This window comes from Calliphora vicina, chromosome 5, assembly GCF_958450345.1.
Source record: "Calliphora vicina chromosome 5, idCalVici1.1, whole genome shotgun sequence".
NCBI lineage: Eukaryota > Metazoa > Arthropoda > Insecta > Diptera > Calliphoridae > Calliphora > Calliphora vicina.
Window position 1 is genome coordinate 94,582,530 of NC_088784.1, and position 16,289 is coordinate 94,598,818.

A 16,289-nucleotide genomic window follows, 5' to 3' on the forward strand; every position below is an offset into this window, starting at 1 on the left:
TTTGTCATTGCACTAGTCACTAGGAAATCTACATATTAGAATTCTAGGACTGCTATACTTCGACCGTCTCTCTGAATTATAAGCACATGAAGCTAGAGTGTATTTTATCCTTTATTAATAATAGCAATTGGTTACCGTGACCGTCACCTTGCGTGATCTCTTGGACGTGGAACTCAAAATGTTCTCCTCCTTCTCCTAATCTGCAAATTTTAACTCAACCTCCAATAATTCACTATATTCTATATCTTAACTCTGCCTCTTCATCTCTCTCCATATATTCTGTTTTCAGAATCCCCTCCGGTGATCTGAAATCCATCAATAGACTTGGAACTCAAAATTGTCTCCTCCTTCTTCTGGTCTAAACATTTTAACTCAAACTTTAATACTTTACTGTATTCTATGTCTCTTCATCTTCATCTCTATCTCTCTCTTCATTTCGTTTCTTCTCTTCTCAGAATCCCCTCGAGTGATCTCAAATTCTTCATTAGACTTGGAACTCAAAATGTTCTCCTCCTGCTGCTCATTTGAAATTTTACTCAACCTCAAATACTTTACTATATTCTATGTCTTAACTCTTCCTCTTCATCTCTATCACTCTCTCTCCATTACTTCTCTTTTCAGGCAACCCAAAAGGAACAAACTGAATGGACCCAAGTGAGCTTTACGAAAAGATTAAACTAAAAACTAAAACAAGTAATAAAATATGATGTCGGGAATATATCCACCTCTTTTCAAAACAACATTTGAATCACATTTTGCAAAACCCTTCGCTTATCTCATCAATACAGCACCGAATTTTATCTTTCAGAGCATCAGTTGTTTGTGGTTTGTTCATGTAAGCCCGGACCCCAGATAAAAATGCCCAGACGCGTTAAATAACAATAAAAACGCGGTCAATTGTCCTCCCCAAATATTAGGAATTACACAATCGGGAAACTTATCATGCAATATATGAATTTTTGGCCGGTTTAAGGCACGTGGCGCCGTCACTGAAGTCAACATCAAAAGTAGCCTGATTTCGAGGAAAAGCTGCTTGAATATTCACAATAATAAGTCGTTGTTCAAGAGTGCTGGGTTTCATGGTCAACATTTCCAAAGTTTGTTCTAATTAAATGTCAAATGATGACAACTCATTTGTTGATATTTCATCATTTGACAGCGTATACATAACCTCAAATTTACCCACCCTTTACCTAGAGAGCACATAGTTGCAAAAACGATATTGAATTGAAAGCAGTTGGAATCTGTGAAAAAATGTAGTAAAGTAAGGCGAAGAACTGCCTACTGCAACCTGAAACTTAAGGAAGATCCTCTAGACGAGGATGTAATATTTCTGTTTAATCGGGATTTTGTGCAGCCCAAAAATTTCTAGGAGCTTCTGGTTCTACTAAAATATTACATGATTTTTGTTCGTAATAGCTCGACTTAAAATTCAAAATATTTTGTTCTGGTTTATAAAAATAACTTACCGTAAACAAGCATGTAATTTACTGGCCTTAGCAACGAAATCCTCCCATAATGGTGAGGTGTTCTGTAAATAAAAGATAAAGAATACAATTAATATGATTATTCTATAAAGAGCATTAAAACTTATTAATAAAAACAAGTTTAGGATATAAAAAATTGATTCTCATTTGTATTTTCCAATACATAATTTGCATTTATAATTTTATTAATTAATTTAAGTATCAGCGTACGACGACCACTTGTCGAATTTGTTTTATAGTGACACGTAAAGTGGCTTATAAAAATAATGAATAATGAAATATGCAACAATAAAAAAAAAATCATGATAATAATAATGATGCTTGTCACATTATTTTAAAATGATATGTAAATTTTCAGTTGCCACTGATGTTGCAGCTGAAAAAAATGTGTTGTTGTTTTGTTGTGCCGCTGCTGCTGCTGTACCCAATTGCGCAATGAATCATGTTAGGCTGACACCAATTTCAACAACAGAGAGTGAAAGAGCAATACAACAAAATGTTAAGAGAAAAAAATGAAAAATAATAATAAAAAAAATTTGTATAAAGTCGGTGAATCTTAATAAATGGAAAAATGTTGTATGACAAGCCGTGGATGCAGCAGCAATAAACAAACAACTTCAACATCATACATAACAATATTTTTTTTTATTTCTTTTGCATACAAACTTACTTACATTGACAATTCATCACGTTTTAACGAGATTTAAAGAAAGAAAGAGGTAAATAATCTTCTTTTTTTTGTAATACAAAGAGACGCATATTTTACATACAAGTTTTAAATACAAACAAAAATTCATTGCCTACTTTTTTGCTTGGATAAATAGATCAAAGAATTAAAGCATACATATAGGTTAAGTCAACTTTTTTAATTAATTTATAGAAATATTTATACTACTACTTTGCTGAAAATTGCATTATGAAGACATTTCATAGAATTTTTACAATAAATTTCTTCAAAACTTTTCCTTCTACCATTATGACAATTTACTTATTTTTGCATAAACAAAGTTTTTTATAAGTCAAAATAATATTTAAGCCATTTTTCTGAGAATCCTTTTTTTTTGTTCATGATTATAAATTATAATATTTTCATCCACAACAAATATTTAGTTAGATTTAAGCCATTTATTGCCATAAATTGTTATGTATTTTATTACTAAGCTAAGATTTTTGTAACTTAAAATAATATTCATGACATTTTTCTTGGAAGCGTAAGAAAAGAAACACAAATCTCAACAAAAAAAGTCCTACTAACATCTTTATGTGTCAAGGATAACGATTTAGCAAAATGAAAACAATTTGTCAACAACTTTTCATAACAATGCCATTAAAAAACAAGTAAGAGTGCTATATTCGGCTGTGCCGAATCTTATATACCCTTCACCAAATTATACTTCAAAATTTTAAATATTTTTAGGTAAACAAAATTTAATTTTTTTCCAGTTGTTTTTGAATTTTTTGAAAAAAAAAATTTTTCGATTGTTATTTTAATTTTTTTTTTTTAAATTTAAAATTTTTTTTTTTTAAATTTGAAAAAAAAATTTTTTTTTAAATTTAAAAAATTTTTTTTTTAAATTTTAAAATTTTTTTTTGTTTTTAAAATTTTTTTTTAAAAAAAAAAAAATTCGGGTTCAAAATTTTTTCCCGATTTTGATTCATTGTAGGTCCAACTTACTATGGTCTTATATAAGACGTTTGCAAATGTCTTTGAAATATCTATCATTAGATATCCATATTGTCTATATTAATGTCTTAGTAATCCAGATATAGGTAAAAAAATAGGTCAAAAATCGAGGTAGTCTTGGTTTTTTCCTCATATCTCAGCCATTTGTGGACCGATTTTGCTGATTTTAAATAGCAAAATTCTCGAAAGCATGTCTGACAGAATTATTGAAGATTTGGATCCCGAAGATATCTGGGGTCTTCAGAAAACTGATTTCAACAGACAGACAGACGGACAGACAGACAGACAGACAGACAGACAGACAGACAGACAGACAGACAGACAGACAGACAGACAGACAGACAGACAGACAGACAGACAGACAGACGGACATGGCTTAATCGACTCCGCTATCTATAAGGATCCAGAATATATATACTTTATAGGGTCGGAAATGAAAAATGTAGAAATTACAAACGGAATGACAAACTTATATATACCCTTCTCACGAAGCTGAAGGGTATAAAAAGGAGAAAAATATATTAAAGGGATTTAAATATTTTAAAGGAAAAAAATGAGAGTACAAAACAGTTTAAAGTTGATTTTTAGGGTCAAAACATTTTGAAGAAGTTGTTAATACAAGATATTAGATTTTCAAAAAAAAGCAATAGCAGTTATAATTGTTTAAACATGACATTATTAATTTGAGTTTCAGTAACACTGAATAAGGTTTAAAATTTTGGGTAACATTTACTGTTTTGGCCTAATAATAGCAATTAGCTCGAAAATCTATATATATAAAAATGAAATGGTCCATGTATGTCTGCTTTTACACACAGCAAGTTTACTTGAAGCAAGTCTCTTCGATTCCCTTTTAAACTTGCTCGACTGTTTACACACAGCAAGTCTGTGTTCAATTTTGTATGTCAAAACCTAATAGACGCCATAATGAAAATGAGAAAACAAAAGAGAATTGAAGAGACTTGCCAGTACAAGCAAGTGTGTACCCCTCTTCTTTCTTCTTGCCTCTCTCTCCTATAAACTCTAGACTTGCGCAAGAAAACTTGTCCTGTGTAAAAGCAGACTATGTAATGTCATCACGTGAGAACGGCTGGAGCGATTTGGCTGATTTTTTTTATTCGATTCGAAATTTTCAGGAGATGGTTTGTAAAGAAAAAAATTCAAAAATTTCGGTTAAAACTCGGAAATTATTTTTTTTGTGAGTCCAGTCAACTGTAATAAAAAAGCTCCCTAAAGTATGCAGTACAAATTTAGATATTTTATTTGCAAATAAATAAGAACAGGCTGCTGTGCGTAAGTTGGAGAAACTTGAAGAACTAACATTAGTAAATGCTACCGGGCGAAGCAGGGGCGATCAACTAGTATTTAATAAATTCTCTTTGAATCATACCTTTTAAATAAATTAAACATATCCAAGTAGTTATTCTGGCAAACAATTAATTATTATTTACTTTGTATAATTTTTAATTACCTCAATATTTTGTTTGGCAATTAAATGCAAAAATCTATATTTTTTGTTTGCGAAACAAAGTGTTAATGTTTGGTAATTAAAAATAAAAGCTAAAATGTATTTTTTATTAGCTTAATAATAAAACAAACCAAAAATAAAATAAACATAAAAAAATTATACAATTTAAATTCTTCTACATTTCAATTATAAATTTAACCTTGAAATAGAATCTTAAAATGAAACACAATAAATAAACGTTTAAAAAGAAAACTGAAAACAAAATTTGAAAAGAATACTGTACTGTAATATCTGCCTTTCATTGCCAATTTAATAAATAATAAAAAATAAATAAATTTGTAAAAAAAAACGATCTGGAAAGAAACGCTTTTTTATTAAAGAAAACAGAAAAAACTTAAATGATGATGCCAACAATATGTATTTCAATTGTCTGAATCAAAGAGAATTTGTTGAATATTGTTTGTTGGTGCTGCTGTCTTTTCGAAAGTTTTTCAAGTTTAGTTATCAATTTCGAACATCATAATCATAATTATCATCATCATCATCATCGACATTGTTTTCTTTATTATCATTATAATGAACATCTTTGATTAAATAAATTCAATTTTGATTGATTGAAATTGCTGAATTATTAATTGTCATAGTTGATTGCTTTTAATGGTGGAAGAATATGTGACCGGTCCGGTCCGGACCGCGGGCTGTTCATAAGTGCTTTATGCGCTCAATGCGTTTGATGATGTTTATACAAATATTAAGCATAAATTAGATGTACAGACGGCCAATTAATTAACATGTGTTTAGTCAAGTGTATAAATACCCTACATGCAGGACAATGGTTAATTAATTCAATTTATTGATTTGCTTTTACAGAAGTTTTGTATTAGTAAATAACATTAAATAACGGACGATTCTGCTAATATTTTGACTATCATGAACTCTTGCACATTTCTTGCCATGCAATAATGTTGCCCTTTTTGGTGTTCTTTTGCGAAAAAATGCAAAACCATGACGAGTAACTTGTTCAAATGTAACAATGCCCTCTTTTTTATTATGCGTTGAAATTGTTGCCTTTTTACCCATCAATTAATCAATTTATTTGTAACAGGAGCTAGGAATTTAAAATCGGTCATTAATTTTTAACCTCCATTGCCTCATAAATGTCCTAAATGTTTAGCAAACGAGAATGTATCCACGTATCACGTCCCACTAAGTATATTAGTAACATTTGTAGTAATCTGAAACGTTTTACGTTTAAAATGTTTCTACTTATTGTCTCAGCAGAAATTAAAAATTACAGCGCCTTCGCTTAACAGTTTGCATTAATTTTTGTTATTTTTTTTTCTTCAATGAAATAGAAGGGAGCGGAAAATGAAGATGGCATTTGAAAATGTCATGATAATGTTGTATTGTATAGCATTTGAAATTACTACCAGGAAGTTTAATTAATATTAAACAATTAAATTAAATAGAAATCAATAGATAGACACAAAGAGATAGAGATATAAATTCATACAAATGTGTTGTATTAAACAATCAATGACCCTGCCCTTCGAACAAGGATTTTAATTGGAACAATTCGTAGAAAAATGAATAATAGGCAGAAAACCAATAAATATTTAACCTTTATTGATGTGAAAAAGATAATATAAATGATAAGGAGGCCCAAAAAAAATGTTGTGAATGTTGCCAACTATAATAAAAGTTTAATTCAATTTAAGATTTTATTTGTCCTGGCGTTAGTATTTGCAAAACCTGGATCAAAGGATAAAAATGTAAGTTTTCATAACCTTCACAATGACTGACATTTTTCATTTGCGACATCACAAAGTACATATATGTATATATATTCTGGATCGTTATAGATAGCGGAGTCGATATAGCCATGTCCGTCTGTATGTTGAAATCAACTTCTCGTAGCCCCTACATAACCTACATACATGATTCATAAATAAAAGTATCCGCTATAGACTCGGCTCGGTTAAACCGGCTATAAATCGGCCCACAGATATAAACCATACCATACACTACACTAAGTAAAAGAGCAAAAACATTTTTCTTTTAAAATTTCAATAATTTATATTTTTGAGTGATTTTCGGAAGTGGGCCTTATATGGGGACTATGACCAATTATGGACCGATCACCATGAAATTAGGTCGTGTGATTTATGTCTGTATGAAAGTTTACTTTGTTGAATTTTGTGAGTATATCAACATTTTTAAGCGATTTATGCACGTTAAAGTGATTTTCGGAAGCGGGTCTATATGGGAGCTATGACTAATTATGGACCGATCGTAACGAAATTTGGTGACATGAATTTTGTATATATAAAACTAATTTGGAGCGCATTTAGTGGAGATACATTTATAAATTAAACATTTATGACCGATAAAGTCCAATTTCGGAAGGACATTTGTATGGGGGCTAGGTGAAATAATGGACCGATTTCAGCCAGTTTCAATAGGCTTGGTCGTTGGGCCAAAAAAATAATATATACCAAATTTGATCGAAATATCTTCAAAATTGCGATCTGTACTCTGCGCACAAGATTTACATGGACAGCCAGCCAGCCAGACGGACGGACATCGTTTAATCGACTCAGAAGTGATTCTAAGTCGATCGGTATACTTTAAGGTGGGTGTTAGACTACTATTTTTGGGCGTTACAAACATCTGCACAAATGCATTATACAAACCAGGACAACCTCGATTTTTTTACCTATTTTGATATACATATATCTGGATTACTAAGTCATTAATATAGGCAATATGGATATCTAATCATAGATATTTCTAAGACCTTTGCAACGGCGTATATAAGGCCATAATAATTCTGACCTACAATGGTTCAAAATCGGAAAAAAAAAATTTTTAACCCAAATTTTTTTTTATTATAAAATTTGTTCACTAATAAATTTAAAAATAAAAAAAAAAATTTAATTTAAAAAAAAAAAATTAAAAAATGTTTGGCCTAAATATTTCACTAATAAATTATAAAATAAAAAATATTTTTTTTTTTATTTGTATAGCATAATTTGGTGAAGGGTGTATAAGATTCGACACAGGCGATATAGTTATCTTACTTATTTAAGTTTCATATTAAATTTACCTCTCACATGATACTAATATTTCATATGGGCGAGAAAACGACTGAAAAAACAAAAACCCTTGAAACTTTTTTTCAAGATGAAAATAATAAAATGTTACTATGTGAAAGTATTTAGATCATATTACAACATTTTGAAGACAAAAATAATACTTTAAACTGATTATATTTAATTTTTTAATGTTTTAGGCTAAAATTGCGGCGAAAATTAGCTTGTAGTATGAAATGAATATGACTCTGATTGTTTTTTTTGCTATTGTCAAATTGTTTATTGAAACCGAATGTATATTTTCTATTCAGTTTTTTTAGTTTTTGTATACATATGTATATTTACAGAATATATATTGTGTTAAAAGAGAAAAATCTGTCACGTACGGTATGTCACGAACGATATTAAATTTTATTTATTATAAAATCATCCAAAGATTGTTTTTATTTAAATATGACGGATTGTAAAGGAAAAATATTTCGTTTAGTGTAAGAAATTAAAAGAAAACATAACGCCTCTCACGATTCGAATATTTTTGCATATTACTACATGTTCCTCAAAATGAGTTCCCTTTTATGTCACGTACAATATACCCTTATTTCGCTCAATATTTTGGACAACAATATTTCGAAAGAACTTTTTATTATTTTAAAATATAGTACCCTCTGAATGGAACATAAAGACCAAATTATTCTTCAGATACTCTTGTTTTTCCAAAATCTATTCCACTCTATAGGCATACAAATGTCAAGTACGATGATATGGAATTGCCCATATGTTTTCTTTAAGAGAAATATGAAAAAATCATAAAAACTCTAGAAAAAAAAAAACCTTTTTATCCATTGATCCAAAGGTACAAACTTTTTGAGACATGATATCCTCAAACAAACTAAACTTTCTTTCATTTCAGTTGGGGGAACATCAACAACTTATTTTCTTTTAGTTTTTAAGATTCCAATCTTACGGGCTATTTATGGTCAATAATTTGTTACCAAATCAAAATATTTTTATTTTTATTATTTACCCCAACTTATTTCTCCTCCCTACAAACGGTGCCACCTTAATATAAAGCCTAAAGGGATTTGAATATTCATTACATATTAAATGTACTTATGAATTTAAATTTATGTATTTATTTAAATTTACATAATATTAAAGCGATTTACAATAAATTTACACAATTAAACTACCAGCAGTGTTAGAAGAATGAAATTATTATTATTTGTGTTTAAATTTAATGAAAATTTAACTTTACTTTGATTATTCATACAACCCTCACCCAGCAGTTGTGCATTGATTACAAAAGAAGTCAATGCATCTATTTTAGACAGTAATTTTCCTTAATGTCTAATTACAATACCTGGCTGATTTCAATTTATATATTTTTGGGTAATATGACACGCATGTGTGTTCTTTGTAATGCAGGGATAAATCAATTGGTTACTTTATAATTTCCGGGTAATCTAGGGTGAAGTCAATCGTCACTTTAATATCTCTAAGTAATCTAGAGTGTAGTCACTTTAAAGCCTACTGCAGAGTCAATTGTCAATTTGTCCTTTTGTAATGCGAAGTTTTTTCTTTGTAATTTACACATCCAAGTAATCTAGAGTGAAGAAATTGTCACTTAAATGTCGCTAAGTAATTTTAGAGTGTAGTCACTTTAAACTTTGTTTTTGCAATGGACATTTTTGTGAGTACAAACTGGTTTTATAGAAATTATGTTGATATAATCCAGTCTACTTTATATGAGGAGCCGCAGAACAAAGGGTATTTTTTTGAAAATTTAAAAATTTTGGGAAATTGATTTTTTCTACAAGATTTCAACCCAAATATTTTAAGAAAATGCCAAAAAAAAATTCGAAAATATACCTTTTGTTCTGCGTCTCCTCACATTTACTGGCATCCCATGTAACCTAGGGTGAAGTCAATTGTCACTTTAGTGGCACTAAGTAATCTAGAGTGTAGCCACTTTAAATGTTTATTTTGTACTTAGAAAGTAGTTATTTATTGGAGAGTTGTCGGAGGAAGGTTTGTTTTCAAACAAGCGGTTATTGGATTGCCTATGAGATGTCGTTTTAATTGACTAATTGGGGTCATTTAGCACCCATACATGTTAAAATAACTAGTTATGTAGCTGACCAAGTAACAAGTTAGGTAGTTAGTAAGGTAACTGACTCTATGCAACCGGTGTGTGAATCCAATGCGTTGACTACTTTGGACTAGTCTCATTGTAATCCAAAAAGGTAAATTGATCACCTTCTTGGGGCATTTCCGTGTTAAAATAAGTAGCCTCGTAACTAGTTATGCATGTTGTGGTCAATTGACACTTTATTGTCCCTATGTTATATATTGCGAGGTCAATTGATAACTTACACTCCCTGCTCGATTGATATTTAAAATCGAGAAAATTGGCCCACCAATGGCTGATATAAAAGGAAAAAAACCGGGACAACCTCGATTTTTGATCTATATTTATCAAAAATACTAAGTCATTAATATGGACATCTGATGATAGATATTTCAAAGTCCATTGCTATAGTATAGTAAGTGGGTCGAAATCGTGAAAAATATTTTTTAAGCCCAATTTTTTTTACAAACAATTTTTTTGTCATATTTTAAAAAAATAATAAATTAAAAAAAAAATTAAAATTAAAAAAATGGAAAAAAAAAATTTTAAATTTTTTTAAAAAAAATTTTAAAATTTGGAAAAAAAAATTTATGTGCTGTTTTTCTATAGCGAACGAGTGCTTTTAATTGATCGGTCCCAAGTTATCTATGGTGGGGACAATTGACACTTTACTGTGCCTTTGTGGAGCACAAAGGGGTCTGTTAGAAAATAAATAATAATAAAAAAAATTGAAAAACATTGAAATTAATACTCCTTACTCAGTCGGCATGGTATTAGTTAAATTTTCTATATAATCGTTTTGAAAATAACTTTATTTCCTTATTAGCCGTTGCTTATTATCAGGGAAACCGGAAATATGCTCTAAAAAAAGCGTTTTAGGCGCTTTAAATATGCAGTAAAAACTTTAAAATATGCTCTTAAAATTTAAAAAATATGCTCTTAAAAAAACAAACTTTTACATAATTTTTAACCAAAAAAAATTTACTTAAATTTTCAAATAAAAATCCTTGTCTATTGGATCTGAAAACATTTTTATACATACAAAATGTTCTTTCGACATCAACTGATGTTACAGGAGCAAATTTAAAAGACAATATTTCTTTAACACTTAGAACGGTTAAGTTTGAATTAGAACTAAAATTTGATATTTAGATGGAGCTATTATTAAAATAGTGCTTATTTTATATTAAAACAAGTAAGAGAGCTATATTCGGCTGTGCCGAATCTTATATACCCTTCACCTAATTATACTTCAAAATAAAAAATTTAAATATTTTTAGGTGAACAAAAATTTTTTTTCCAGTTTTTTAATTTTTTTGGAAAAAAAATTTTCAGTTTTTTAATTTTTTGGATAAAAAATTTTTTCGAATTGTTATTTTAAATTTCCAAAAAAAAATTTCTGTTTTTTAAATTTTTTTTTTGGTGAAAAGCCATCTATTTTTCAATTTTGAATTTTAAACAAAGGAAGTAAAAACCTGTAACACAATAGTTAGACAAAATTTGTTTTTGATAAACTCAAAATATGCTATTAAACAGTAAAATATGCTCTAAAAACGCAAAATATGACATAAATATGCTCTTAAAACAAATATATGCAAAAATATGTATTTAAGGGTAAAATATGCAAAAATATGCACTAACAAATCGATGCCAAAATTCTTAAATAGTTCTGAAACGTGTAAATATCTTATCCATGTGCTCATTAGACTCACCAGAAAAAACATGCATTTGCATATTTTGGTTTCCCTGCTTATTATTTAACCAGTGCTGTTTCTCTTCACATTTAACTCTTTTCGAACCTTATAAATATTCTTAAGGTGTTCTCAACCAACTTTCCGTGTCATAAACATATTTACAAGCATTTAATAGTGTCTTAGGTCAGTACATAAAATATGGCACGTGATTAATGTTAATACGTGTGTTTCTTTTTTATTTGTATGTTTACTTTTCCAAACCAAATCAACAGATAATATAAAATAAAAATAAAGAAATTTATTATCACAACATAAATAAATATTTGTCAAAATAAGAACAAATTCATCAGCGTGGTTAAAGCAAAATAATATATAAAAAAAAACCAACCAAAATTATTATTAACTGCTTTTTTTGTGGGATTTTTTTCGCACTCGATAAAATATTCAAGTCACGTCAAAAGAAATAAGAATTTTAAACAGTCCAGTGAAGTTGTTTTTTTTTTTTTAATTTGTGGACACTTGTCAAAGCAAAAATAATGTAAATTTGTGAAATTAAAAAAAACCACATATAAAACATCATTAATGTTGGCATAAATAATTTTATTTCATACAAAATTATTTAACAAAACCATTGCAGAACTGTTGCTGCTGCTGCAATTACAGACCACCACAATTGTTTTTAAAATTTTGCCTTTGAGGGTTTTAACAGTTGGCTAAAACAATAATTGCAATTTTATGATTTTTTTGACCCATAAAACGTTGTACGCTGTATTACATTTAACCCATTTCACAACGAGTTGTTGCTTTAAATCTCAATACATACATTTCTATGGAGGTTTCATGCGTTTGTTTTTGTGGAGATGCATTTGTGTTTAATTAAAAATTTGATTTTAACCATTATTTATATTTTTCGAAAGCTTTGTAAGATTTTAGTTTGTTGACCTATAAACTTAAAACAAACATATGTGCAAATGTTGTGACACTTTGTAGGAAAATAAAAATTTACATTTTTATAGAATAGAGGTTTTGATTATTTCGGTAACGGTAACTTAGTGTAAAACGTAGACAACCTTAACGGTTTTACTGTTAATTTTTATTTATTTCAGTTGTGAATTTGTTCAAATATTTACACAATATATGAACATTTCAAGGGTAACGAACGCGACATGTCTTTGAAATATAAATAATAAAGAAAACTGAATAATTTTTTTCTCGTATTTACATTTTTTATAGCTTATTTTTAGTTCAAAATATAGGTTTTGCCGATTAGTTGTCTCCAGTATATTAGAAATAAATCTGGTATACCGAACGGGACAAAAATATAAATCGTTTTCGACTGCTTCTAGAAAAATGCGAAAATCATTGAACTGGAACATAATTTATTAAAGAAGAATGTAATAATGTAGTTATTAATTGAGAGTTGTTTTTGTTTTACAACTTTTAGTATGATACGTCACGCGACATTTGTAACGTGATATATTTTTCTATCATGTGTGTAATTCGGATTATTCGGCCACAAGCGACAGTTTTATTTGGAAAACAAAAATAAAACATTTAAAATGTAACAAATTTTAAAAGAGATACACTTACGATTCCGAACGTGACACTTTGAAAATTTCTAAAAAAAATTTAGTGTGATTGTTAGATGCATTAACTTGTATTTAATTTAAAGTCACTTAATTTCCATTTGAACTAAAATTTTCAGCCACTTTATTAGAACAATCTCCAAGTACTAATAACAAACGATGATTTAGGTACCGGAACGCGACATTGCCCAGCAAAAAATATTCTGGATTTGGAAGCAATAAATATGAGTACTGCATCTTCTACTGCTACATTAATTGCATCCTAAAATTATTGCCTTACAAAAATGATTTTGGAAGGCATACATTAAGCTATTCGTATAGGTGGTGAAGAACTTAGAAAAAATCAGCGCTTCTTGTTAGGCAATCACTGGGCCTGTAAGATTTTATTGCTTCTCAGCAGCTCTAAAATCTATGTGCACAATTGTTTAATTCGATGAAATCAGGTTAATTTTAAAGCTGTGAAATATGCTTATTTTGGATTCCTTATGCAGAGCCTCTACGCGAGGAATCGCATATAAAAATCATGTAATCTTTCATGCGAAGTGGTAGCAGTATACAAGTGCTCTCTGCCTTACAAACCTGCTTCCGAGGAAGCACCATTTTTTGCTGGTTGGTACATGTCAGAGCTGTTTTGTTGAAATGTTTGCATAGGGTTTTGTTTTACAACCTTAAGTATGATTTGTCACGCGACATACTTTTCCGTCATGTTTACAATACCGTTTCCCATCTTTCTGGCAACATATGGATTTCTAGGCAAAAGAACTGATCATCTTTTGAGGCCAAGAACGAATCAAGCCAATATCGGATACTTTGTTCCAAAGTGAAGCGTATCCCAGAGATAGCGTTCTCCATCGATTGAAACAAATAGTAGACGGACGGGTCGAGGTCTGGACAATAAAGCGGGTGAGGCAAAACTTCCCAACAACTTTTTTCTAAATAGTTTTTAACAGCTACTGCAACATTTGGCCGAGTGTTGTCATGATGGAATATTACGGCATAATGTCTGGCCGCATATTCTGGGCGCTTTTCGGCAAATTCTCGCTTCAAACGAATCAGATGCGTTCGATACAGGACCATGTGATAGTCTTGCCAGATTTCAGCAGTTCATATTAGATGAATACTGCTCGCAAACCTTTTGAAGTTGCTTGCTCATCTTATGAGGCTAAGAACGATTCAATTTCGGATACTCTGTCCTGAAGTGAAGCGTAGCCCAGAGAGAGCGTTCTGCATCGATCGAAACAAATAGTAGTCGGACGGGGCAAACTCTGGAGTGAGGCAAAACTTTCCAACCACCACATTCTAAATACTAGTGTTGTCATGATGGAATATTACGGTTTCATGTCTGTCCACATATTCTGGTCGTTTTTCTGCAAATGTTCGCTTCAAACCAATCACTTGCGTTCGGTAAAGGTTGCCAGTGATGGTCTGGTTAGATTACAGCAGCTCATAATAGGATAGCATCCTTTTGCTCCTACCAAATACAGAGCATTACCTTAGCGCCATGGATCTTTGGATTTGGTGACGATTCGGCTGATTGGCCGAACTTTACGTACGATATCTTAAGCTTCGGGTTATCGTAAGGAATCCATTTTTCATCGCTAGTAATGATTTGGTGCAAAAAGGATTTTCTTTTATAGAATTCAAGCAGCATTTCAGATATACAAAATCGTCTTTCAATTTCTCTAGGCTTCAATTCATATGGTACCCAATTTCCCTGATATTGGATGAATCCTGCTGCTCGTAAAAGTTTTGAAATTGCTGCTTGGGTAGCAGGTACAGGTTCCGTGATGGTCTGGTCACATTTCAGCAACTCATAATAGATAGGACCCCTTTGGTCCCACAAAATACAGAGAATTAATTTAGCGCCATGGATATTTGGCTTTGGTGTCGATTCGGCTGGTTGGTCGGACACCCCACACGATCTCTTACACTTCGGATCGTATTGGATCCATTTTTCATCGCAAGTAATGATTCGTTCAAGCATCATTTTGGACATGCAAAATCGGCTTTCAATTATCCTGCTGCTCACAAACGTCTTGAAATTGCTGCTTGATTATCTCCCAATGATTTCGCAAGCTCTTGTTGAGTTTGACAACAATCTTCATGGAGTAATGCCTCCTGAAACGCACAAATCTTATTTCGCATGTGGAAACCGATGCAACACATTCACCATAAGCTTTGGTAAGCAATCGGTAAGCTTCAGCGGAACTTTTTTTTTGCAAATTGAAGAAGTAAAGCAAAACTTCCGGCATATGACGCTTTGTTGGTACAAAATTCAACATTTTCGAAGCAACAAAAAAAAAAACCCCAATAGTTTTTTTCTTATTTATATTTTGCGATTGCTTTTTAGACTTTTCTAGCGTTCAAGCATCATTTCGGCCATGCATCTTCAATTCGTATGTTACCCAATTTTCCTGCTGCTCACAAACGTCTTGAAATTGCTGCTTGATTATCTCCCAATGATTTCGCAAGCTCTTGTTGAGTTTGACAACAATCTTCATGGAGTAATGCCTCCTGCAACACATTCACCATAAGCTTTGGTGAGCAATCGGTAAGTTTCAGCTGAACTTTTTTTTAGCAAATTGAAGAAGAAAATCAAAACTTCCGGCATATGACGCTTTGTTGGTACAAAATTCAACATTTTCGAAGCATAAAAAATCCAATACTTTATTTCTTACTAGTTGATCGACCCGGCTTCGCCCGGTAGCATTTACTAATGTTAGTTCTTCAAGTTTCTCCAACCCACGCACACCAGCTTGTTCTTATTTATTTGCAAATAAAATATCTAAATTTGTACTGCATACTTTAGGGAGCTTTTTTATTACAGTTGACTGGACGCACAAAAAAAAGAATTTCCGAGTTTTACCCGGAATTTTTGAATTTTTTTTCTATACAAACCATCTCCTGAAAATTTAGAATAGAATAAAAAAAAATCAGCCAAATCGCTCCAGCCGTTCTCACGTGATGACATTACATACATGGACCATTTCATTTTTATATATATACAGCCCAATTATGAATAAAAATTCCCCGGGAGTTTTTCTCCTTTTCTCAATTTTCCTATTCAAATTCAATGAGAAAAAACTCCAGGGGAACAAACTCCCCGGAATTTTTTATTCATAATCGGGCAGATAGATTTACATTTTGCGA

The 16,289-nt window shown here is 30.7% G+C and overlaps 1 protein-coding gene across 15 annotated transcripts in view; it reads right to left on the reverse strand.

The window, feature by feature from the left end:
* Nucleotides 1-16,289, reverse strand: part of mim (missing-in-metastasis) — a 198,495-nt gene that overhangs the window by 48,019 nt on the left and 134,187 nt on the right. For all 15 annotated transcript variants that reach the window (XM_065514083.1, XM_065514088.1, XM_065514094.1 and 12 more), the window contains exon 3: nucleotides 1,470-1,531. In XM_065514083.1, coding sequence (XP_065370155.1) covers nucleotides 1,470-1,531 — 62 coding nt within the window. The remainder of the gene's footprint in view (nucleotides 1-1,469; nucleotides 1,532-16,289) is intronic.